This window comes from Manis javanica, chromosome 2 (assembly GCF_040802235.1).
Source record: "Manis javanica isolate MJ-LG chromosome 2, MJ_LKY, whole genome shotgun sequence".
Taxonomy (NCBI): Eukaryota; Metazoa; Chordata; class Mammalia; order Pholidota; family Manidae; genus Manis; species Manis javanica.
In genome coordinates this window covers 14,777,610-14,803,182 of record NC_133157.1, presented here as the reverse complement: position 1 = coordinate 14,803,182, position 25,573 = coordinate 14,777,610, and the positions used below count along the sequence as shown (strand labels likewise).

The window sequence follows — 25,573 nt, the reverse complement described above, 5'->3', positions numbered from 1 at the left end:
TCTATCAAAATACCAATAGCATTCTTCAATGAACTAGAGCAAATAGTTTTAAAATTCATATGGAACCACAAAAGACTCGAATAGCCAAAGCAATCCTGAGAAGGAAGAATAAAACGGGGGTGGGTGGGGAGATTACACTCCCTGACTTCAAGCTCAACTACAAAGCTACAATAATCAAGACAATTTGGTAGTGGCACAAGAACAGACCCATAGACCAATGGAACAGACTAGAGAGCCCAGATATAAAGCCAAGCATATATGGTCAATTAATATATATGATAAAGGAACCACAGATATATAATGGGGAAATGACAGCCTCTTCAACAACTGGTGTTGGCAAAACTGGACAGCTACATGCAAGAGAATGAAACGGAATTATTGTCTAGCCCCATACACAAAAGTAAACTCAAAATGGATCAAAGACCTGAATGTAAGTCATGAGACAATAAAACTCTTAGAAGAAAACATAGGTAAAAAACCCTTGAATATAAACATGAGCAATTTTGCGTGAACGCATCTCTTGGGGCAAGGGAAACAAAATAAAAAATGAACAAATGGGACTAGATCAAGCTTAAAAGCTTCTGTACAGCAAAGGATACCATCAGCAGAACAAAAAGGCATCCTACAGTATGGGAGAATATATTTGTAAATGATATATCTGACAAGAGGTTAACATCCAAAATATATAAAGAACTCACATGCCTCAGCACCCAAAAAGCAAATAACCCAATTAAAAAATGGACAGAGGATATGAACACTTATCCGAAGAAGAAATTCAGATTGCCAACAGACACACGAAAAAGATGGTCCACATCGCTAATTATCAGGGAAATGCAAATTAAAACCGCAATGAGATATCACATCACACCAGTTAAGATGGCCAACATAGAAAAGACTAGGAACAACAAATGCTAGCAAGGGTGTGGAGAAAGGGGGACTCTCCTACATTGCTGGTGGGAATGTAAAGTAGTTCAACCATTGTGGAAAGCAGTATGGAGGTTCCTCAAAAAACTCAAAATAGAAACACCATTTGACCCAGGAATTCCAATCCTAGGAATTTACCCTAAGAATACAGAAGCCCAGTTTGAAAAAGACATATGCACCCCTATGTTTATCACAGCACTATTTACAATAGCCAAGATATGAAAGCAACCTAAGTGTCCATCAGTAGATGAATGGTAAAGAAGATGTGGTACATATACACAATGGAATAGTATTCAGCCATAAGGAAAAAACAAATCCTACCATTTGCAACAACATGGACGGAGCTAGAGGGTATTACGCTCAGTGCAGTAAGCCAGGCGGAGAAAGACAAATACCAAATGATTTCACTCATATGTGGAGTATAAGAAGAAAGCAAAAACTGAAGGGACAAAACAGCAGCAGACTCACAGAACCTACGAATGGACTAACAGTTACCAAAGGGAAAGGGACTGGGGATGGTGGGTGGGAAGAGAGGGAGAAGGGAAATAAGGGGCATTATGATTAGCACACATAACATAGGTGGGGGGGCACAGGGAAGGCAGTAGAGCACAGAGAAGACAATAGTGACTCTATAGCATCTTACTACGCTGATGGACAGTGACTGTAATGGGGTATGTGGGGGGGACTTGATAATGGGGGGAATCTAGTAACCACAATGTTGCTCATGTGATTTTATATTAATGATACCAAACAGAAAATTTTTAATAAAAAAAATAAAACACAAAAATGCCGTGGGAACATTAGGAAACACATTTGGGCCAAACTGACTTTTAAATTATATTAAGAAAAAAAGGAATAATTTCTAGTACTGCAGTCATGCCTCCAAGATGGAAGGAACTGGAATGTATGCAACTCCTGTAAAATTCTACACACTAGATGTTCAATACCTGTGTTATTTTTCACCACAGCCACACAAGGTTGCAACTTGCCTGTGGTCAGAGGAAATCTCTCATTATTTGGTAATAAATCAGGTAACTAAAAACTGGAAAGAGGCATGACAGCATAGAGTTAAGGGCTCATGCGCAGAGTGTAAGAGGCCTGCTTTGAGTTCCTCGCACTGCAAACTTTCTAGATATGTGACGTGGACAATGTGCTTAGTCTCCTGGTACCTTAGTTTTCTCATTCATAATATAGGCAATAATAGTATTTCCCTCACAGATTTAATTATTAATATATGTATGGGCTTAACAGAAAGTGAAACATCAATCATAGTGTTAAAATAATGATTTAGAACCTTGGTGGCAAAAAATGTGGATTCCAGATATAAGAAAATTAAAATTTTACAAAGCATTGTCATGCCAACTGTCTCTTATTTGACCTAGTAAGGAAGCAGACATCATTATCCCTTTCTGTGGAAGAGAAAATTGAGTATCTGAGCAGTTATTTATTCATTCCTATCCAAAGAATGTTCACTGTTCACTCCTGACTCTTGTTTTTCTCTACCCTCCACCCCCAACCCTGAACTTTGTGGAAGAGGGGGTAGACACTGGCTTGTGTGTGTAGGGGGGAAGGGGGAAGGTTCATTTTATCAATTTTTCTCTTTGTCAGGTCTGTATCACCAAATCATAGCACAGCTTATAGCATATGACTGGTGTTCAATTCTACATGAATGGATGCGTGAATGAATGAATGATGCATGGAAGAATTTGCCCCAGATGAGAAAGCTGGAAAGTGGCTCCAAAATAAACAGAATCTGAGTCTCTAGACTCCAAGTCCAGAGTCCTCTCTGCTGCCCCATGCTATATTTTCAAATGACAGTATTTTGCGGAATCACAGAATTTCAGAAAAGATAAAGACCTTGGAGACCACATTACTAACACTCCCATTTTACAGTTGAGGAAGCAGAAGCTGGAAGAAGTGTCATTAATTGGTCAAAACCACGCATCAAGGAGTTAGGCAAGCTGGGCCAGCCCTCAGGCACCTTGGCTTCAAGATCAATGCTGTGGCTGCTGCACCATGGCAGATTCAAACAGAAAACTCCCTCGGCTTCTGAGAGTCAGCTTAGACTTGTGAGTGTCAGTGTGGGCCTCGTGCCCACAGACTACTGCTTGTGCACACATTATTGCTTGTCTAGTGAAGCAACATGAGAGAAGGCTTCCGCTGGGATTTCATTTGAAAGGTTCTCATTGTTGCCAGTGGCAATGACCCCCCACCATGTTCTATGAGCTGAAACCAGCCTCTGTGCATATGCACGAAGAAGGAGATGGCCTTAACCTACTGAAGTGAGGAGAGGAGACTTCCTCTTAGTTTCTTTCTAAAGCTCCCAGATCACCCTGGGTTCTGCCTGGATACAGGGAAGGGAGTCAGGGGGTGTGGGGGGAGGTCAAAGTTTGAGATCTAGGACATTTCAAATAGGCTGGCTCTCTAGCATAAGATAATACGGCACAATCCTGTAGTAAAGCCTTTCATTCATGATGCAAATGCCCAGTTTTTAATGTGCTAGGTCTATGTTAGCACACAGGAAGTCACACAGGAAATTATCAGTGGATATGCTTTAGTGGTTCAACATGTTTACTGTTTGCATGTGCAACATGTAAAAAGAAAATGTCAGTTGACAACTGCCAGGATGAACATGTCCTGGTTGGCTTTTGCTGTGGCCTGAATCTGGCCTGGGTGCACACACATGTCTCTGGGTGTCTATCTGCATATGTGTCCATGTGCAGATAACCTAATCTTTGTACATAATAGGTTCCAAATCAATGTTTATGGTATCAATGATCTCCCAGTGATGAATAAAACAAACAGGGTCCCTGCTCTCATAGGAGAGACTTTTTTCTTTTTAACAATTACATGTGTGTGTGCACATACACATATGTTTAATTAACATCAGTCTCTCCTATGAGAGCAGGAACCATGTTTGTTTTATTCATCATTGTATCATCTTCCCCAAACAGAGGGCTGGAACTGTAGCAGGTGCTTAATAATTACTGGAGGATTAAATGAAGGAAGGAAGGAATAACTAATGACCAGGGGCCTGATTTCTGGGTTGAACTCCAACATTTAATTAACCGTGTGACTTTGGTTAAATCTTATACTTCATTTTAGAGCTCGAATGGGTCTTGGAAATGAGCTTGTGGATGACTGCAAACTGTCTTAGCAGTGGAATTCAAAGCAAAGCATACATGAAATCTGAACACAAAAGCAGAAGAAATACACCTTCTCTTGTACAAGACCTGGGTAAGGCTGGGAATCCTGCCTGATGCCCACCCCCTTGACTGTCTTCCCACACTAGAGATGGAGTTAGTATCCAGATGTCTTGCCCCCCGACATGACTAGCAATCTTGCCCTTCTCAGCATCTCTAAGGCCACCCCCAAAACATTTGCCAAGTGGTTGTGAGGAAAATGTTTGGAAGAGCCCTTCAGAGCTCTGCAACACCCTACATTTGGGCACCACACTGGGGAAACCGTGCAGCATAGTGGTTGAAGGGAGGACTTCAGGGTCTGGTAGATAGTGTCTGAACCTGAGCTCCATTCCTCACCAGACAGACGAGCGAGGGCAGCGCACTCAATCCTCCCCAAACCTTGGGTTTCCCATCTGTAAAATGCCAAGGAATTGCTCACCTCACCAGGATGTTGTGAGAATTTAATGACACCCCCGCCCCCACTTCATGGCACATTATAAATGCTCGATTAAAGGTTGCTACTGTAGAATATTCTAGATCTGTGGTTCCACTCAGGACATCCATTTTAGGGTAGGTTACTTCAACAGCAATCACACACATATGCTAATCATCTAAAATGCCAATAGCTCCCTTATAAAACCCAATTATAGCCACCATTTGTTATATCATTATTTCTTATCTTCAGGCCAACTGATCCTCGGTTGTCTAGTGCAGGGTCAGAAATGCAACAGTTGCTAAGAAACATTTGTAAACAATGAATGGATGTTGTTACTTCTATGATATTCATTAGTGTGGTTGTGGGCTTATAATCAGACTTTGTTTCCAGTCCAGACTCCATCTTTTTTTGACTACATAACTTAATTCAAGTCACTCATCTCCTGGTCTTTAAAATGGAAATATGAACCCCATTTCATCCAACTTTAAAGTGTCCTCAGGAGGCTCAAATGCAAGATAAAGCCACATGTAAAACCAAGAATTTATTGTTGCCTGACTAAACACAGAGTAAGACATTTGGATCTTCACTACTTCTTCTGTTCCCCTAAATCCTGTATCTCAAGCCTGCATGTTTCTCAGTATCAGGGATTTTAGTTCTTGGCATGCTCTGTTGAATAATCTATGAGTACCCATATTTGGTTTGTACATGTTCACAAATAGCAATGGCTATATTTTGCCAGAAACTATCTTAAAGATACAAATTTGAAATTAAGTAGATAACTATTATTCTTGGGTATTCTCCCAAGGGGTAGCTCTTTGACTCAATAATTATTATTAATATTTAACATAAAATATTATTATCAATTTTTGAAACTCTGATATTCTTCTCTTTGGAAAGAAAAAATACCCCTTATTTCTCATTCTTGTGCTCTTTCTCCTTTTCTTCCTCACCCCATAGTCATTGTCCTTTGTGTTTCTGCTTTTCATCATGCCCAGAGCACCTTTCCCCAGTTACTCTCTGATTATTTGCCACACTCCTAGGCTCCCAGAAAGTGAGACCTCAAACACTTAGTGGGTCAGCTTTCAAAATAGGATTTGAATATTCAGAATAGAATCACAGGTCTTTGCAGCTGGTAGAGATTTCATGAATCATTCATCCTTGTCCACAATGCCACAAAATGTTCAAAGGAGACATGCACATTTTACATCAAATACATAGAAAACTTAAGACCTGAATCTATGCCTTCCCATCTGAAGGTCAGGGTTTTCTTCCAATACCAAGTTTCCCAGCTCTCCTATTATAATTGGCCCAGAAGTGTTAGTGTTTGGCCACCTTCTTGACTTTAAGACAAAGGCTATACCTCTAGACCGTGTGCTGCATTCCCCAACTCATCTAAGTCCACAACACGTAATATGTGTTCATGATGTAAGGCAGAACAAAACTCACTCAAGGGACCCAGAAATGAATTATATGTAAGTCTGACCTTCAAAGAATTTCCAGTGAGGTGAGAAAGAAACACAAGAATGCATTCTAATTCCAAATGGTTCAAAACCTAAGAGGTATAAGTATAGAGAGCTGTAGAAATATCAAAGACAGGGTAAATGAGTAGAATGGGAAAATCTAAGATGTTTGCAACGAGGAAAGAACTTTGGGTCAAGTCCTTTTTGGATGACTAGGATTCCAACAGGCCAAGACCCAGTTTGGACCTGCTCAAAAAAAGAGGTTGTTCATTGAGTGTCCCTACTTGTTTCTAAGTGTGTGAATATTTTGGGGTAGGATACTGGGTGTGTTCATAGCCTTAACAAAACAACTCTATGTACACCTGATGTGGTTCACTGAAAATTATGTGACTGTGGACACAGATAATCCAGGGTTGGAATCCCCTCTCCTATCACTTACTGACTGTGTGACTGTAGGCAAGCAATTTCACCTGCCCAAGATCAGCTACATCAACTGTAAAGTGGAGAGAACAAATAGAATCTACCCCCAACGGTTATTATAAGGTTTAAATGAGATAGTGTAAATGAAGTATTCAGCACCACACCCAGCATAATAGTAAACACTCAGTAAATATTAGCTATTTGTTCTTTTCCTTGTCATTGTTAATCTCTCATGCAAAGTACAAAAAAGGAAAGGGTGGCAATGTGAATAACCGCCTGCTGAAATGCCATGAATCCCTTGGCCCAGACGCTTTTCCGTACAAGGCCCATACCCATGCCTGAGCCCAGAAAGCACTCTACGTAGGCAAGACAAGGAAGGCAAGAACTAGCTTAGCCCAGATCTTACCTGTATATTTTATATCTGGTTGTAAATCCTTGCCGGTGTCTTTCCACAAAGGATAGGTAGCTCCTGGAGTGGTGGAAAGGCCCCCTGTCTGAGATAAGCCAATCAAATTCCTTGGAGACATGTTGGTCTGTCCCAGCCGGTTCCTGGTGGGAGGGCTGCACTGAGATACGGCCCCATACAAACAGGAAGTAGAGGAGCTCAACAAATCTCCAGTTCATGCTTTTCTGCCGGCCTTTTTCCTCTCATTCTTGCTCCATTCTGTGGAGTCCTGAGAAGGAATTTTAAAGAGAATGGAAGAAAGGAGAAAGCAATGGTGGGAGAGAGACAAAGGGGAAAAATTAAACAAAAGAAAAGGAAGAGAAAAAGACAAAGGAAAAGAAAAAATGCTGTTAACATACATTCATCATATTATTTCCATCAGCAGAGTGTCTTAAGGTTTGCAAAAACCAGTACAGTTTCTGGAGTTGTTATAGATGGAGATCATCTATGGAGATTTGGCCTCATATTCCTGCTTTGCTGTTCACGTTTTGTGAACAGGTACAAACTTGTTAGCCTCTTAGGGATGCAGTTTCCTCATGTGTAAAGCAGACGATGAGCTAGTATCTTCAAAAACAATCTGCCTCTCATTTCAGGTACTCAATAAGTGGGAAGTTATTTCCTCTCCTCTCACATAGACATACCTGCTGGAGCGCACACTTTGCTTCGGTATAATCAGATAAATGCACAAAGTCTTAGGATGGAATGAGTATGATGATCGGGGCTGATGCCTTACAGATGATGAGCCAGTGGAGCTCATTAAGAATCCACTTCTCCAACTCTCGGTGGAATGTCTCTTTCACCCCAAGGAAACACAGCCAGAGAATTCCCCTATTGATGACTCTGAGCCTCAAGGTCCCCTGGGGTTCAGAAGGGAAACTAATGGCCAAGGGATTGAAGGGGTCTTGCCCATCTCTTTTTTGGGAGGTGGCAGTATGGCATGGTGGTGCAATGTTGAAGAAATGCTTAAGACTATGGGAAAACTCAGGTAGAGGTTTTTATGGCAGGAAAGAAGAGAGGCCACAAGAAGCTTTTGGGAAATTTACAAGTAATGTTTTTATCATCCCATCATTATTCTATGTACTAGCTGAACAGATTTCTGTCTGTTCCCCACCCTACTTATTCTAGAAAAGTTCACCTTGCTCTATATGGAGAGGTAGCTTTTAATCCGGGGTCCCTCTGTTATAGACAGAATCATTTCAGGCAAGTCATTTAACTTCTCTGGATCTCAGTTTCCTCCTCTGTAAAATATGCTTAACAATAGCACCCAGTGTGAGAACAAAATGACCTCATTTATGTAAAGTGTCCCACCCCGTGCCTGGCATTTTGTAAGTGCTCGTTAAATGGCATCAATGATGGTGAGGATAAAGATCATGATGAACGTTGATACTGATCATGTCTGCTATTTCCTGCTGGGATAATCTGTACTCAGATTGCCTCCACTGCCCTCCACAAGCCCTATTTATGCTTCAGTAGCCAGCTGAGATCAGGTCCTCAAAGGTCATTTCCTTTTCCTGCTCCTCTCAAAGCGTTAGTTGTTCCTTTCTTCACTCTGGTTGCTCACTTTACACAACTGTATGTTATTTATCCTTTATTGTACTTATTTGTTCGTGTATCTGCTTTGCTCACTGGGCAGTGAGCCTTTAACGGGCAAGAACCTTTGAAAGACCGTTTCTACACCTGGCTGGAAATGTGTAGCTGTGTGACTCTGGATAGTTACATCCTCTCTTGATCTCAGATTTTTATGTCTACTATTTACAATGGTGAGGACACAAACATTTTGACAAGTATTTTGGGTGGATGTTAGTCTTCCACCAGAATCTCACCTGGCCTTGATAGTGATATGCATATAAGGGTCTATTTGCATAAACAACAGGATGTTTACTACAGCAGAGCCCAAGTGAGATGTGGGGGTAAGGGGTGGAGCCTAAAGGCCATTCTCTCCTCCCCTCCATTCTGGTATGTGATTGGTCAGGTGCCCACCAGTCACTAGGGCCCTGCCGACAGAGCTCCTCCCCTGGGGAGTGGAGCCAAGCGAGCCGATGGGGAGAGCCGCAGAGGCTGGAGAGGGAGGACTCCTGAGCGCGCCGTGACAGACTGGGCCGTGAGCAATCAAAGACCCTTTCCCCAACCTCTCACCCTCGTCTGCCTTTGGTTTCACGAGATTCATCGGGAACTTGCCACAGGTGGGGAACTGCCTTCCTCCCAGAGCCACAAGTGTAAAACCATGTATAAACAAGAACAAATATGGTACCTTCCATCTGTCTACTCTTCCAGCTGAAAATGGGATGACAGAAAAGCCAAAGTGAAAATCCAAAAGAGAGATGTAAACTTCCTACCCGTGTGGGTATTTCCCTCTTGTGGCTCCCTTGCACCACTTTATTATGAGTAGTCACGAGAATCTGCTTGGCACTACAAGCCCCCGCTGTCAGGGGTTAAAGGAGAGAGTAACATGAGCAGGGGAGTGGGTTGGCAGAAGCTGTGGACCGAAGTTCCGTTCAGAACCTAAAACAAAGCCATGCATGTGGATCACAGAAATATAACAGGTACAGCTGCCAAAACTGTCTGCCGGAGCCCACCTGAGTGGCAAGCAGGAGGTGGAGGCATTTGTTTAGAGATCCCCGGGGAGCCACAGCACACTTAAATCCCAGCGTGTCACCCATAAAGCCCTCCTTCATGGCGGTGGTGAGTGGGCGTGGGGTGGGGGCTTATAATAAGCGGCTTGGCTGTTCGACTGTCTGCAAAGAAACAGAGCTCAGAACACTGCAGTTCTCGAAAGTGGAGCAGAGCTATACGTGGAATGGCAGCGTATGTGTGTGTCTGTGTGTGTAAGAGTGAGACATCAGCCTACAGTCCTAGAATCAGCTGACATTTGAAAAATTTAATCCAGCACTTCCCAAGCAACAGCCATTTTGCACCCCAAAGGACATCATTGTCACGACTGAGGGGCTGCTGCCAGTCCCTAGTGGTTAGATGTCAGGGACGCTGCCAAACATCCTACAGGGCACAGGATGACCCTCCACGACAAGTTGTATTGGACCCAAAAATGTCAATGGTGCAAAAGGGAAACCCTGCTCTAATCCAGCTCTGTTTACAAGATCATGACCTGAGAGGCCGACTGCGCTAGTCTCATCTTCCAGCTCCTGGTTTTCATTCTGCCACACCGTCGCGGCAGGGCAGAAGGAAGACGTGGTGACTTTGTTATTGGGGCCTGTGATACAATCTACATTTCAGCAAAGAAAGATGTTATTTCAAGGAAGAAGTCTGAATATATCTCTGTCGCCTGAGAAAAGCACCAGAATCCACAGAGCACTAAAAATGAAAATGAAAGCTTCTATAAGGTGCATTTTAATAGAAAGGGATATTTTCTTGGGCAAGAAAAAGAACTAGTATAGTACATATGTTACTTAAATGTTGTCAAGTCATGACAGATGCTATGAATCCTATCCTGTAAACAAGCCCATTTCTGCACCAACCATACTAGAGACTTGAGGTAATATAAGGGTCATATGACTGACATTTATTGAGCACCTACTGTGTGCTTGGATCTAAAAAGGTCTGTTCTCTTGGTACTAGCCAAAGTGCCCAGTACAGACTAGGTGTTAATAAAGGTTTCTTCCACGAGGTGGGTCCAGCTATCCCATTTAACAGTGAATCCCTTGGGACTTAAGACAGTGAACAACTGTCCTAAGATTACAACTCATAGGTGTTTGCAAGATTTGGTGTCAGCCAAAAAAAAAAAGGCAAAGCTATAAAACAATTGGTTGCCTTTATTTGGGGTTCTAGAGATTACAATGTGGGAACATAGATTTGGCAGGAAATTCAAATGCATGCTCCAAATGCATGACCACTTAGGAGTTTCAAAAGCAAAAAGAGGGCTACCATGAGTTGTTTTGAAAGAATTGCTTTTGCCTAAAGCTACTGTAGCCTGCATTTAACTCTACATAACTGGTGGCCAAGGCTGTTTCCTCAGCGAACGGCTACTTTGTAAGAGGTAGCAGATGTTTGTCCAGGATGTTTATGGTTTGGCCAAATGCAAAGTTCAATGTTTTTCTAAGAACAGTTTCAGAGAAGAGGCCACACATAGACCCTATTTCCTTACCTGTCCCCCACTCTATTTTGGTCTATTCTCATTGTCATTGTTAACTCCCTGTTGTCCACATTCACATATTCAAAATCCTAACCCGCGTATACCTCATTATAAAGCCTGTAGACTTTTCACTACATACCCAACCCTCACCCATCCCGGCTGACATTAGATTCTGCTGTTCCAAGAGCAAAACATAACAGTGGGGGTTGGGGCGGGGGGTCACGCCCATGAGTGAGGAATTCCAATATGAACTGTGTGGTCATAAATATGATAACAGAAGAAGAAGTCCAGTGGAGGAATGGAGGACACAGAGATTGTTTTCTGGAAGGATCCTACAGAAGAGGTGGTATTTGAGCAGGTCTTTAAAATAGCATGAAGGTTTTATTAAGCAGAGCAGACAGCCTTGCTGGGATGAAGTCTTGGTGAGGGAAAGGGCAGAGTGAGGGTCTGTGTGCCCAGGGGAGCACACAGGACGGCGGAGGCTTGGGTGAGAAAACAGCCCACAAGGCATTCGATTACCCGTGTCTCTCTCTCCCCGTCATCATGCAAGTGGATTTCATTTCTGCGCTACTCCCAAAGAGCAAAGCATTGTGGATGCTCGCAAAGTCCATTCATTCATCCGTTAACATACTTAGCTGGAAATTAGAGGACAGAGCAACCAGGGGTCTGGGGGAGCTTATTTTCTACTGGGTTGGGAGGAGTACACACATCAGCAGCAACTGTACGTGAGGGGGAGGGGGAGGTGCGCTCCAGTGAGCCTCAGAGCAGGGAAGACGGGACTGAGCGGAAGAGCGCTGCTTCACATATGAGGTATTCAGGACAAGCTTCTCTGAAAAAAAGTGGTTTTTGAGCAGAGACTTGAAGAAGTGTAGGAGTGAGTGGTGCTGATGCTTCACAGAAATGTCAGGGGAAGGAAGGGAAAGAGAGAGTGTCAGCACTGGTTTACATTTCATAGTCAAAGGCTAAGTTGTTTTCCAGTCTCCCACAAGGAGCTTACAGTTTGGCTGCAATGAAAGTCATTTTGGGAAGGAATCAAGCATTAGCTGAGCAGCTACTGTGTACCAGGAACGACACTAGTTACTTTACACGTGTGACCTCGTGGCAACCTCATGACAGGTAACAGTCCCATTTTATAAAGATGAGAGGAGAGAAACTGAGGTTTGAAAAGGTTAAGTAACTAGCCCCAAAACACAAAGCTGGCAAATGGCCAAGCTAGAACGGGAGGCTGTGCTGCCCAGTTTGGAAACCGCTGACCACATGTGGCTCCCAGGTCCTTCATGAAATGTGGCTAGTCCAACTCAAGATGTGCTGCAAGTACAGAAGACACATCCACTGGATTTCAAAGACTTAATCAGCATTAAAAAAATTGAAATAGGTTACTGATGTTTTATATTGGTTACACATTGAAATATTACTATTTGGATGTAAAGGGTTAAAAATGTTGCAATTCCTCTCACCTGTTCCCTTTCAATTATTTGAATGTGACTGCTAACGTTTTAAAATTGCACATCTGGACAGTATTCCATTTTTATTGGACAGTGTACAGCTTGAATGAGCCTTTTCTGCTCTATGACATTGCCCAAGAAGACCATTCAAACATCCCCACATTTATATCAACATTGGGGGGACCCAACTCATCGCCATCACAACTGTTTGATTAAACCACTGTTCACTTACTTTCTCCCTTCAAAATTAATTAAACAATCACACAATAAACGTATCACTAATAAAAACTCCCACACTCAAGAGCTACATCTCCCAGTCCTCATAGCCTATTGACAGCCCTGGATATCTAAGACTGCATTTCAGAATTGCTGTCTTTCCAACAGATTCCTAAGTGGAATTTCCTGCCACCGGGGTTTAGAGCCTGTGAGAGAGAGGCTGGTTCTATTCTGAGTGCTGCCCTTGGCCCCCGAGGACCTTCCGTGAATCACAGGTCGGCTGCAGAGAGGCGCCCTGGCGGACGTGGAGCTGCTGACGCAGGCTGTGGCATCGAGAGCTCGTGGGACCCTTGGCTGACAGCACGTGGGCCCCTCACTGAACCGTGGCATATATAAGCCTGCAGCATTATTAAGGGAGTCAGGTTCATCCCACACAGAGCTCATTCTCTACTGGAATTATTTACATCCCAGGGGCACAGGCAGGAGAAAGATGAGAGAAGGGCCAGCCAGCCACAGTGCCACGAAGCTCCTCCTCTACAGCTTTCTGCGTGGATTGCTGGGCATTGCCCACATTCTGGGCCATAGGGTGGGGGGAAATGCCCCCTCCAATTCACCCGTGGGGGCCTTGGGGCTGATCCCCACATCTGAGGTCACCCACAGTGCCTCCCCACAGAGCCTGGGTCAGCCAGATGACCTCATCCAGGCTTCGACTTCTAAACCTCCATCTCCAGATAAGACTTGCCACAAAAGATACAAACCTACAAAGCTGGGATGACTGTTAACAGGCAATAAATCCCTTTGTGTCTCAGTTTCCTCATCTGTTAAATACAGGCGATGATAAGACCATGAGTACTTCTCAGGAATCCGATAATAGGATTTTAAATACAACTATTTTAGTATTGGTTTCCAACAAAGCCCAAGACAATAGATACATTCTGAAAAGAGGTTCATGACCATTGTCCAGGGCTTACCAAAAAGGTGGCCAAAATGCATTTTGGGCATTCTTAACCTCTCACCCTCTCATCACGGGACAGAGTCAGATGCTGGGGTCAAGCGTGGCATTAGAATGAGAGCTGACAGTGTATGTGAACCCTCTCACCCACCACCACAAGCAACTCAGCGGGAGAGTCTGGCAGAAGCCTCTCACCTCAAGCTTCCACAAGACCACTCCTGGAACAAGACAGATGTCCCCAGGAAGTTGGGGGAACATGGTGGATCACTGCCTGGTTCACACCGGAGAAATCTCAAAAAATATTTCTACAATGGGAAATCTGAAGACGGACAGGCTGAAACCTGGTGGCGGAGAAGGAGTTTCTGCAATGTGGGAAGTAACTGCTTAGCTCAGGTGTAAAAAGAATGAGTCCCCCACGGATCAGAGGTGGGCCACATGCAAAGAAAGCGAGGACAGGATGATCTAGACACATCCTGACCTGGAGGGAGAGGGGTGCCAGCAAAAGGAAACCGGAACTGCCCTGCTGTTTACCAAGGGTCCCAGGAACGAGTGGCCAGCAAGCAGCAGAAAAGAGATACATTTTCCTTCATCAGAGGAATCACAAGGAAGTGATCCTAGAGAAGGAAGCTCCAGATATCCCCAAGAATCCTGCATGAGAAAAATGGTAGCACTCAACACCAGCCAAGCCCTCAGAGTGCTAACGCTGTTGTCAGAAAAGTACTAGTCAAGGAAGACTATCGCTCCCTCCTCACTTCTCTATCCTGGACCAAAGCCTGCACCCTGGGGAACTCAAGATCAAGGTCAGTAAGATCAAAGAGAGAGCACCAAATTATAAGTTGGGGAAAGACAGGAGAATCTGGAGGAAGAGTGAAGTTTCTGCTTTAAGTAAACTTCGATTTACTTGTTATACTATAATGAACTGGACACATTAATTACTGAACCAAAACTGTATATGAGGAATAGAGGGGAGCAGAAAAATGTTTGAATGTAACCTGAAAAAAATCACGGACTTGCCTTAACTTTCATCCAAGTGTCAGGGGAAACCTGATCTGAGAGTACATTTAAACAAAGGGAGACAAGAATCAAGTTGTTGTTTTGCTGATGTCTATGAAATCCTGTTTGATTGAAGTAAAGATTACCCTCAATTCAGTGCCCAGCTCGGTGTAAAATTCCAGTAACATCTAATTAGAATTCACTGACCATGGTACACAAAACTAGAGAAGATGTCAGAACTTCTAATGTACATGTTTATTATTTACTTTCAACACTCACCTCAAATATCAGATAGTCACCAGTGACCAATGGCACTAGAGTTAAGAGTGAGAACCCAGCAGCAAGGAGAGCTGGTTCTATCCGTCCTTCACTTTCAGTGTATTGTGATGTCTTGGGTTTACCTGTGTCTAGTGATAGGGAGTTTAAAGTCATCTGATTTAACTAAAACAACTCTCACAAAATGTGCACGTGGCTTAAAAAGAAACTGGGGATTGACAATAATAATCAACATGAGCAAGAAAAACAGCAGAACACCAGCCACATTACAACACCAAACCAAAATAATGAGGATCTCATCAGATTTGTCAAGAACTGGCCAAAATATTTCAAGATGATCAAGAGAACTAAGTAAAATGTGGATTTACATATGCCTTTCTTAACGCTGACCCTTGCTCCAAGTGGACATTGAACCTTGGGGAATTGTGACATTAGCTAATGAAGGTATTACGTGTAAGTAATTTATGGACGTACATTCTCAGAGAAGCAAATTTCTACTGATTTTATGGGTGTGACTCTGAAAATGTCTAGAAGCCACTGAAATGAGAGTTCATTATAATTTGTGTATTTTAATTATGATTTTCAGCCACATAATCAACATCTCTAGGAAATCCCATAGGCGTCTCAACACAAAGTACCTCAAACTAATGCCACCATTACTCTCAAATTTCCCCTTCTCCTGGCACCCCCTACTCAAGTGAACCACACAGTCTCCCAAATCACACCTTGTAGAAGCCTGAGACTTTTCCTAAATTTCTCCTGCATCATGATCCACCACTCTACCACCACCATCACCTCCACCTCCTGTCAATCTACTTTGTTTTCATATTCATCTACTTCTTTTGACAACATTGTCCTTCTCCTGTCTTCCCTGTAAACTTCAGTGTGATCCTGTGCCCTCTCCTCTCCCCTTTATACACGTTTCCAAGCTCGTTCCCTCTTGGTGTCTGTCATTCAACCAATGGTTCTCTCCACTTGAACCATTACACTTCCTGCTTGTCATGCTGCTTCATGTAGCCCCCTGCCACCTCCATTCTAACACTAGTCTAGTTGCCAGAGAGATTTTTCTAAATACAGATGTGGCCATGATACTCCCCTAATTAAACAGACTCAACAATTCCCTGTTGATTGCCTGACCTCTGAGTCTTGCATTCAACAATGTTTATGATCCTTTATATACTCATCTTTTCCTACATTCACTTTCTCACATCCCACCCTCATTTCACCCTACTCTCTGCACTCTTGCCCCAGTTGCACTGACTGATCACACTAAACTTCCATGCCTCTCTGCCTTGCTTATGCTATTACCTTTCTGCAATGTCCATCCCCACTTCCCAACATTACAACAGGCTATCCATGCTTCACATTAATTTTAAACTCATCAGGAAGGGTGGACAAAAGACTACTGCACACCTACTAGGTGCTAGATATTATGCCAGACTCTTCCTCGTGCTCCAGGACATTAAATCCACAGGACAGCACTGGTTCCATTTTGCAGATGATAAAACTAAGACTCTTCTTAGAAAATATGGTTATTTTTCCAGGTCACACTATTTAAAAATGGCAGAATTCAATTTTAACCTATGCCAGTTCTAAGTTCTATGATTCAGTGCCTTAATAGACGAAGCAATGAAATTGCATCACCCTTAATTGTAGTTTTCCTGTTTTGACGGTCATGACCAACCACAAATTAACTGTAAAATGTGAATGAAGAGAATAGCTGATAAGTTAAATTGAGGTGTGAAACTTGTGGAAATGTCAAATTTAGGGAAGGCAGGGCAATCTGAAAGAAAACCAAAATATGTGGAGTACTTATTTTTGTGATTTTGGGGGATCCTAAATAGTATTGTTTTAATTAACAGTATAAGTACAGGATAGGTAAGGCATCCTTTTCTTCATAAATATTCCATTTAGAGCCACGTGTAAGAAAATGAAGATCTAAATTCAGGGAAACTGCTTTTTTAAGCTTTTCCTCAGAATTAATAGCAGTCTCTGCAGGAGATCTTTCAAAACGGAAAGTGAAATTAACATTTTAGAATGTCTTTTCTGGACCAATCTGGTAACATTCAATACATATTTGTTGAGTCCCTACAATTTTAATTAGGTCTCACAGTCCACAGTAGGAGAAACAGGTAATTTAAACAATGTAAGAGAACAAAGACAAGGTTTGTTCTGTGTTTTGTGGAGCAGAGAGCCCCAAGCTAGGGTCTCTGAGAATGAGTCCTGGGGATGACATCCAAGGGAAGCCTTGAAGATTAAAAGCCATCTGGGAGGTAACAAATGTGGGCCCTGCATTCAGGCCAAGAGAGAAGAATGGGGAGGGTGCTGTGAGGATAAGATCTATAACATTTCAAAGTTACCGCAATGGGAATTTTGAAGCAGGGAGTGGCACTTAATTTATAATCATATCTTTACACCTGACAAGCAGTTTATTGAGAAACTCTCCTCCTGTGTATGCCCTGAATCTGGAACCAATCAAATAGTAGGCCTTAAATCAGTTGTTTATTGAAAGAACGAACTGAACAAATCAAGAATTGGGATTAGCCTTGTGGAACCACTGGGAGCCATTGAAGTCTTCTGGACAGAGGAGTTGTACATTAGACTTTCATTTTATGTGGATCACTCCAACTAGGGGTACTGGATAGAATTAAGAAGGACAAGGACAAATCTGAGGAAGCTATCACAACAGTCTAGTTTACCTATGGCCTGAACACGATACCTGGTATTTCATAGACAGAGAGAGGCAAAATTACTGAGATTTGGTGACTGGGTTGGTGGGATGGGGAAAGAAAAGATGTCTGTGATGACTCCTAGATCCAGTTTGATGATTAGGTAGACGATGGTGTCATTCATGAAATAAACAATAAGGAAAAAGGAATTGATTTAGAGTGAATGATGACAAGTTCCCTCTTGGACCTGTTGAGTTTGAGGTGCCCAACATTCATGGCAGAATTTGCAGCAGACTATAGAATCCTCGAGGCCAGGACTAGAGGGAGATATTTGTAAATCAACAGGAACTAGTGGTGGTTAGAGCTCTGGAAGTGGATAAGAACACCCAGTGAATACATGTGAGGCAAGAGTGATGGGGAAAAAAAATACAGCCCGATGCTCATATTTAGGAAGGTAGAAAAGGCAAGAACCCCGTGACATACAGTAAGAAGGGGTTGTGAGGGGATGGAGGGGAATCATTACAGGGTAATGTCAACAAGGCCAGGGAGCAGAAATATTTAAAAGAAGGGTCTCAAGTTTCAAAAAGCTAGAGAGTGGTGCCTATCGGACTGAAGAATACAGAGGCGGCTGACAATTTTCAATGCCTTGATGGAAACTGCAGATTCACTGAAAGAGATAAGGCATGAATGGGACATGAATAAATGGAGACAGAGTGTAGAGTACTTGGCAAAGGAGGAAAGATCCAAAATAGCTCCTTTTTCTCCCCCAGAGAAGGAAGCAAACAGTCAATGGAGGATTTTTTTCTTCCTAGAAGGATTAGAATACTTATTTATAAACTCAGAAGATAGATACAGAATTAAAGAAAAGAAAAATCTGAGAGAGAAAGGAAATTAGTACAAATTGAAAGAACAGCTGGGGTCTGGGGTGGAGGTGGTATGCCAAACTGTCCCAGCCATCAGGGATTCAAAGAGTAAGAGTGTCCGTGGCTTTAGGGAGCCATACACCGGTAAGGGAGATAAATCCATGTACCCGAAAATGCAAACAATGGATTAAGTTTTGTCACAGACCTGAACAAAACATAGCTGGAACAAAGGCGGGGAAAAGTGACTCCAACAGAACCAGTTGAAGACTTTGCAGGGGTGCTAGGATGTTACTTGAGCTCTAACGGTTCAAGTAGTGACTTCCCAGTGAAAGGGAGGAAAAGGGACTTAATAGAAGGCATTTCAGGTAGTCGAGCTGGTGTGAGCAAAAGGCACGGAATTATGTAAACCCACCAGTTATGTGCGAATAACTAAACTAGATGCTGCATGGGATACAGAGATGAGGAAGAAAAGCTTACTCCACCTACAGGATTGCAGATCCTGGAGTCAGAAAGGGATGTCAAAGGTGGGAGCTGGCACTACAAAGGTTGCAAAATACAATCGCTCAATAAATAAACACAGTTCTGCTGCATTAATGGCTGTGAGTTCTTCCCTGGGCTAATCTATTCTTAATACTCAGTGGAGCAAACAAAACTTAGAAGCGTCATCTGAACTTAATTTTCAACACTTACTCATCAAAAGCACTGACCCCCAGCTTGATGTTTCCAACAGGTCACTAATGAAAACAGCTGAAAGGTTCCTGGTGGATCCATCGGATAGAAATTCCCTGGGCTTTGTTAGCTTTTGGGCAATGTCTTCACTCCTTTATACGGTGCTTTTTAAATGATGAGCTAACAGGACTGCTACAACTCTGCTTGTCCATGACAATCACAGAACCCAAGGAAGAAGGCAGGGGACACACATCTGAGCATCTGCATAGGCCCTGGGTGGTCAGCTTGGAAACTGCTAAGTCACTCCTCATTCCATCCTTGCATTCCAGCAAGACTTCGTGCTGCAAAGGGATTAAGCTCCCATTTGAATTCAGAGCTACCGTTAACACAGATTTATACCTCTCGTTCCAGAGATGAGAAAAATTAACATTCAGCTAGGTAGCCCTAGAACACTGTTTAATAAAGCATACCTAATTCACTTAGTCCTCAAAACAAGCCTCTGAAGAAGGTATGGTGATTATTTCTATTTAACATGAGAGGAAACGGGCCAGAAAGGTTCAGCATCTTACCCATGGTCTCACAGCTAGTGGGTTATTTTGTTTTGCTTTTTTGTTTTAATTTTTTAACATTATCCAGTCCTAGTTTGTTTCTCTATTGCTAGCAGCACATGGAGCCCTAACAGATAACAGCAATTTCTCAACACACGTCTGCATTTTCAGAAAATGTTCCTGGTGAATATATGTACCCTAAAGTGTAAGACCTTCCATTCCTGCAGAGTAGAGAGCTGTGCAGGGCCATCTGAGGCCATTGCTTAACTCTAGGAAATGCCACTTTATGGCTGGAATGTTACACATCACCATGGCAGAGAACCAGGGTCCTTCCTGTTGTTCTTCAAATCCCAAATACAAATCATTGTACTGTCTGATGTTTAAGGGCTCAACTAGCCCCATCCATGTGTTTTTGGGGAAGCTTCAGCACCTCTCTAATCATCAGTTTTCCTATCTGTGCTGCCAGATTTGGAAACTCTGGGTTTAATCATGCTAGCCACCATTTTTTTAGTCCTTCTTATATAAATGATCGTGATGAAAATAATTTACGAACATTTGCTTAGTGTATGACAGAAGCTGTGACAAGAGCTTTATGAACATCTACCATAGCTACCAATTGGACTGACATAGTAGGTTGCTTTAAAGGCTCCAAATCATGACCCCCTGTGTCATGTGGTTTTCTAGCTCTTCTACTAAAGAGGTGGAGTCTGCTCCCTTGAATCTGGGTTCCTCCTGTGCCTCCCTTTGGTCATTAGAATGAGGCAGAAGGGATGGAGTGCCAATTCTGAGCCCGTATTGCAAGAGACCTTGTGGTTTCTGCTTAACCTCTTGTTATTACCACGAGGACGTGACTGGTGTTTCAGAAGGAGGATGAAAGACATGTGGAACAGACAATCTGGCTGATATGCCAACCCAAGCTCACAGCAAAGCCCCAGCTGAACTGCAGGAGCAAGAATAGCCCACCCGGATCAGGGAAGATGGGTTAAGGCAGCTGGCCCCTCACTGTCTGACAGATACATCAGCTATAACAATAAATAAAAGTTGTATAAAGCCACTGAACTGGTGATGTGTGTGCAGGGATAATTAACAGACACACTAGGTGTGGAGGGACAGCTAACAGACACATTAGGGAATATTATTATGCCCATTTGTAGACAAGGAAACTGAAGGTCAATGAAGTTCGGCAACTTGTTCAAAGTCACATTATGGATGGTAAGCGTCAGAGTTGAGATTTGATTCTAGGTCTCTCCAAAGTCTAGGCTTTTACCACCACACTGCACCATCAGCTCCTGGGCTGGAGACTCTGGTCCCCATGCCAGGGGTCTTTAAGCTGGTGTAGCTTGTGAGTCCTAAGCAGTTTCTGCTTTTAAAGTGCACATTCCCTTCCAGACTTCATCAAAAATTCTAAAGATGAAATCCCAGAATCTGCAGTCTTAAAACACTCCCAGATGAGTTTAATGCATTTGTAAGGCTGGTCGGCCCACACTGGAAGGGCGGAGTCCTGAAGGAATGCGGCACTAAGTATTCACCTGAGCTGCGAATGCCCAGCATAACCTAATCCATCTATGCATAAGAAAGGAGGCTTGCAGGTTTAAACCAGAAAGGAACAAGGTGTTTCACTGGGAGTTTGAGGAAAGGAGAAAAAAATGCATCTTTTGGATGAAAGGACCCTTAATCTTCAAAACACAAACCATTTTTCCATACCAAAGCCCCTTCAAGCCTAGGAAGTCTGCTGAGGCCTCCAGTCAGGCAAACAGCTTGTGTTTTGCAGATTAAGGAGCCTTTGACCCAAAGGATCCATTTTTGTGAAACTCAAAGGAAACACCTGGTCTATTTCTAGCTGATATACACTGGACACAGGCAGCTTCAAATGCAACCCAAGAAGGTGCCTGCGCTTCCTGCAGGGACTGGGGCCCAGCACACAGTAGGCAGTTAGATGAATGGGGGAGTGCCTAAAAGAGATCCGTGCCCCAAAATATCATCCCTGCTTCCTTGCCAGGGTGCCTCCAATGCTCATCACAGAGTAAACACGACTTTGAAATATTGAAAGTTCCTGTTCAAGGAGGAGGGCTGACAACCCCAAGTATCAGGAATGGGCACATATGTAGCACTCTAGAACTCAAGGAGCGCGCTACCTCATCCAACCCCGACAAAAACTCGCCAGGATGGGGAAACTGAGTTCTCACTTCGCAGGCAGGGAAACTGAGTTCCAGAGAGTTGAAACAGTGAGCCTCAGATTGCCCACACACAGTCTCATGTTCCTTCTTGGATGTGACCCCAGCCCCGGGGCAATCAGCAGTGGTAAAGCTGGGAGCAGGATTATCGATGGAAGATGGATCAGAGGATGCCACGTGGCTTAACTGGCACTGCACTAGGCAGAGTCAGCGTGCCTAAATTCTGGCCCGGTCCTGATACCACGGCAGAGGCAAAGCAGGGTAATGGTCAGCCCCCTATCTCTGGAACTGGCCTCTGCACCTACAGAATCAGGAAGTTTGGCTTAGATGCTTTCTTAGATTTATGAAATTTAATACTGCCTTGGGCTATGATTCCATCTTGGTGAAATAAAGAAATGTACACATCAAGAGGGAGAAGGAGGGGGAGAGAGAGAGAGAGAGGGAGGGAGACACCTATGCTCACTTTTGGACTGCCTTGGGTGAGGGGAAATTATGCCAGCTAAGAGGGATCGAGTCTGAGGAACTGAATGGATTTGATTTGTCTGAGCCTTAAGAAAGCAAATATTACTGAAATGTTGGCTGACCGCCACTGACTTCCAAACAGAAAATGGCTTCCAGATACACTGTGGGTGCTCAGCAGGTCTGTTAGAGTGAGTGATGGGGTGGCCGTGCACGGCTGGAGAGCGGGCAGAAAATTATCATGTCCTCCTGACAGACCCAACAGGAAGAGCCAGCCCAGGAGGAGGAGGGAGGGCGGCAGCTGGGCCTCCCCCAAAAGGCTCAGATAATTTACACGGATCCCAGAAGGGCCTCTGGAAACGGTGAACTGAGGACTGTTTAAGCCAAGTGACAGTGCTGAATGCAGTGCAAGGGGCTGAGGGCAAGAAGGCACCAGCCTGGGAGTCAGGAAGCCCGGGCTCCAGTCCCAGCTTGGTCCCTAAATCACTGTGTGACCCAGGAGGAGGCTCATCCTGTCCACAGACTCAGTTTGTCTGTGTAGAAAACAGCTGAGGTCTAAATGATTTCTAAGGGCCTTTCTGATGCAGGCATTCTATAACTGTGATCAAGTATCAGTGACTTTCACTCAGTTCAGCAGGTACCTACTGGACACCTTTTGTGTGCCAAGCATCACACTAGGACACAGGACAAAGTCACTGACATCTAGAAACCTAAAATCGGCCTTCTGGGAGATTGTCAATACTTTCCTACAGGGAGGAGCGACCCAAAGTGCCATCTGATCTAGCCTTCTAGCTCCAGGAAGTGCGGAATCTTAACACTGCATGCCTTGACTTGATGCTCATCTGATTCCAGATGAGCCACAGGGGAGGAAAGGCCTTTCCTTTGAGCCACAGAGACCTCACGCAGTCAGAAAGGTCTCCTGTCGAGTGTCACCTGAGCTTTGCCTGCTCTCCAGGGAAGCAGTTCTTAGAAGGCTGCAACATATGGGTGAAAGTCTCCTGGTCTGCACATCAATATGTCTTACTGGTAGCACATGGCCTGCAAAAAAGCTGGAAAGAAAACCCATCAGAAATGTCCTCCTACTACTCAGAACTATTTTAGGTTGAAGGGTCCTTAGAGAAAATCAAGTCCAGCTGCTTCATTTTATGAAAAAGGATGCCAGGGCTTGCCCAACGTCCCACAGCTAGTTAATGGCAGAGAACAAGAGTAGAGATGAGGTCTTCACTTGGTACTATTTTTATGACTCCAAGCATCCTCTCCTGCTCCTACAGGCATTGCTTTTTTTTGATAAGGTTTTTATTTTGTTCTGTTTTAGCATAAGGACCATTTGCAGTCAAGTCAAGTCCCCAAATTCAGCTCCTCGTTACTCTGAGAGTGATCATCCTGTGCTGTGTGTGAGGGTTGGAGAGACATTGGAGCCTTTGGAGACCACGCTGGAGACCAGCTGGAGAGGGTGGGTGGCGAGGGTGGGAGCGGAGTGCAGGAAGAACACGTGTTCTGGGGAGCGGAGGGGACAGGAATGCCACCGTCAAATGCAGAGGTGGAAACAAAGCAGCGGTACTGATTTGAAAAGGCAGCTCAGTGAGGTTGAAGCCGCCAGCCTGGCTCCTCCAGGTCCGCTCTCCTCTCGGCCGCCCTCAGAGGTTCAGAACTAGCTACACACACTCTGCAGGCAGGGGCTGAATGGCAGGGAATCGGGACCAAAGGGCATGTGGTCATTTGACAAGATGAGAGAGGATAAGAGAATAAGAGAGGACAGCCCCCTCTTCTCAGATGAATATAATATAAAAGAAATCAGGGGAAAGAACCTAAAAGGATAGGTACCTGTAGAAATGGGAGGGCACAGTTTTCTCTTTAAAAGGAGGATCATGGGAATGGGGAGAAGGTCCAACTGCTTCCCCATCACAATGGCCTGTTCGTAAGTGGAATCCATCCTCTCACCTGAACCCGTGAGCGAGCCTCCTAATTCATCTCCTGAACTCAATTCTTCCCCTCTAAGGCCCTGCAGAGACTAAATGCTCAATAAATGTTTGAGGAGCAAATAAACAGACTCCAACATTGATTTCATCATGTCCATGATGGTGAATTTTTAGTGCATTGCCCCTTCCTCAGGAGTGTAGACACAAAAGCCCACAGAGTCCACACCATAGACATGACAGAAGCAAGTAGCCAGGTATATAGTTTAAGAAAGGAGCATTGCAATTAATTGTCATCACATGACCCAGGCTAGGCCAGCAGACTGCTTCCATGTAGGAATGATATCTCTAGGCAGCCAGGTCACTTGATTTCACAGGAGAAGCCAGAAGGATATCCAGATTTTTGTATGAAATCTCTTCATTTGTAAGCATTGACAGATGATCTCTCCCCCAACCCCGGCACATGTGGGTCAAAGACAAGGCAGCCGCATGCCAACAGGTGCATCTGTTTGAGACCCTTGGCTTACAGGGTTAAATCCAAATATCCTAATTCAACACCCAAGCCTCTCCTCGAACTCGATCCAATAAACAGACATTATGTCCAATGTCCCAATGCTTTGGGAAATATACCACTGTTGCATAAGTGTGGAAAATTTTCTCTGCCCGTTTTGAACCACCTAAGCCCTGCCTCCTCTAGGAAGCTTTCCTGACTCTATCAGACCCTTCTCAAATCCTATACCTTGGAGGGGATATAACTGTCCTTCATCCTTTAAAACATATGCTGCCATCCCATAGTTATTCAACAGAATCCTGCAGTGGAAAGAGTATTTGACTGGGAATCTAGGATACCTTGGTTCTAATTCTGGGTGACCCCACTTTACTCTGTGACCTCAGACAGGTTAACTCCTCATTCTGAGACTCAGCTTCCACCCCTTTTGAAATAAGGATGTTGGTTTAAGGTACCAGGTTTCAAAGAGGGCTCAGACGTGGCCACAATGCAGGCAGGGGTGCTGAGGTGCAGGGGAAGCTCTCCAGCCTAAATCTGCTGCTGCCTTGAGAAACAGCGACCTCGAAGGCTCTGACTAGTTTATGGCACACAGATTGCGAATATATGTTTTTTCCCTCTGCAGTCAGACTGGGCTTTTCTTGAACTCAGCTAAGCTTCGCTGCTGATTTACTATGTGCCTAGCACCGTGTTAAATGCTTTTCCTGTATTTTTATATCTCCTGTCTCCTCTTAGCTCCTAACTGTGTTCTGTGTACAGAGTGAAAGACACAAGGAGAAAAACACTAACTAGGATGTGGTTGTCCCCCCGTGGTCACTCTCCGGATGCCTTATCTTGAAGTCACATCCAGGTTCTAGAGTTCAGTGTCTTCTTCATAAACACAAAGACTGGACAAGAAGGAATCTTTCACCTCAAAATTGGAGGAGAGGGAGAA

At 43.8% G+C, this 25,573-nt stretch overlaps 1 protein-coding gene across 1 annotated transcript in view; it reads right to left on the bottom strand.

The window, feature by feature from the left end:
- The window catches only part of BRINP1 (BMP/retinoic acid inducible neural specific 1), a 173,976-nt gene that overhangs the window by 120,480 nt on the left and 27,923 nt on the right, over window positions 1–25,573 (bottom strand). The window contains exon 2 of the mRNA XM_017664395.3: window positions 6,829–7,096. Within this exon, the coding sequence (XP_017519884.1) occupies window positions 6,829–7,046 (218 nt within the window). The 5' untranslated portion in view covers window positions 7,047–7,096. The remainder of the gene's footprint in view (window positions 1–6,828; window positions 7,097–25,573) is intronic.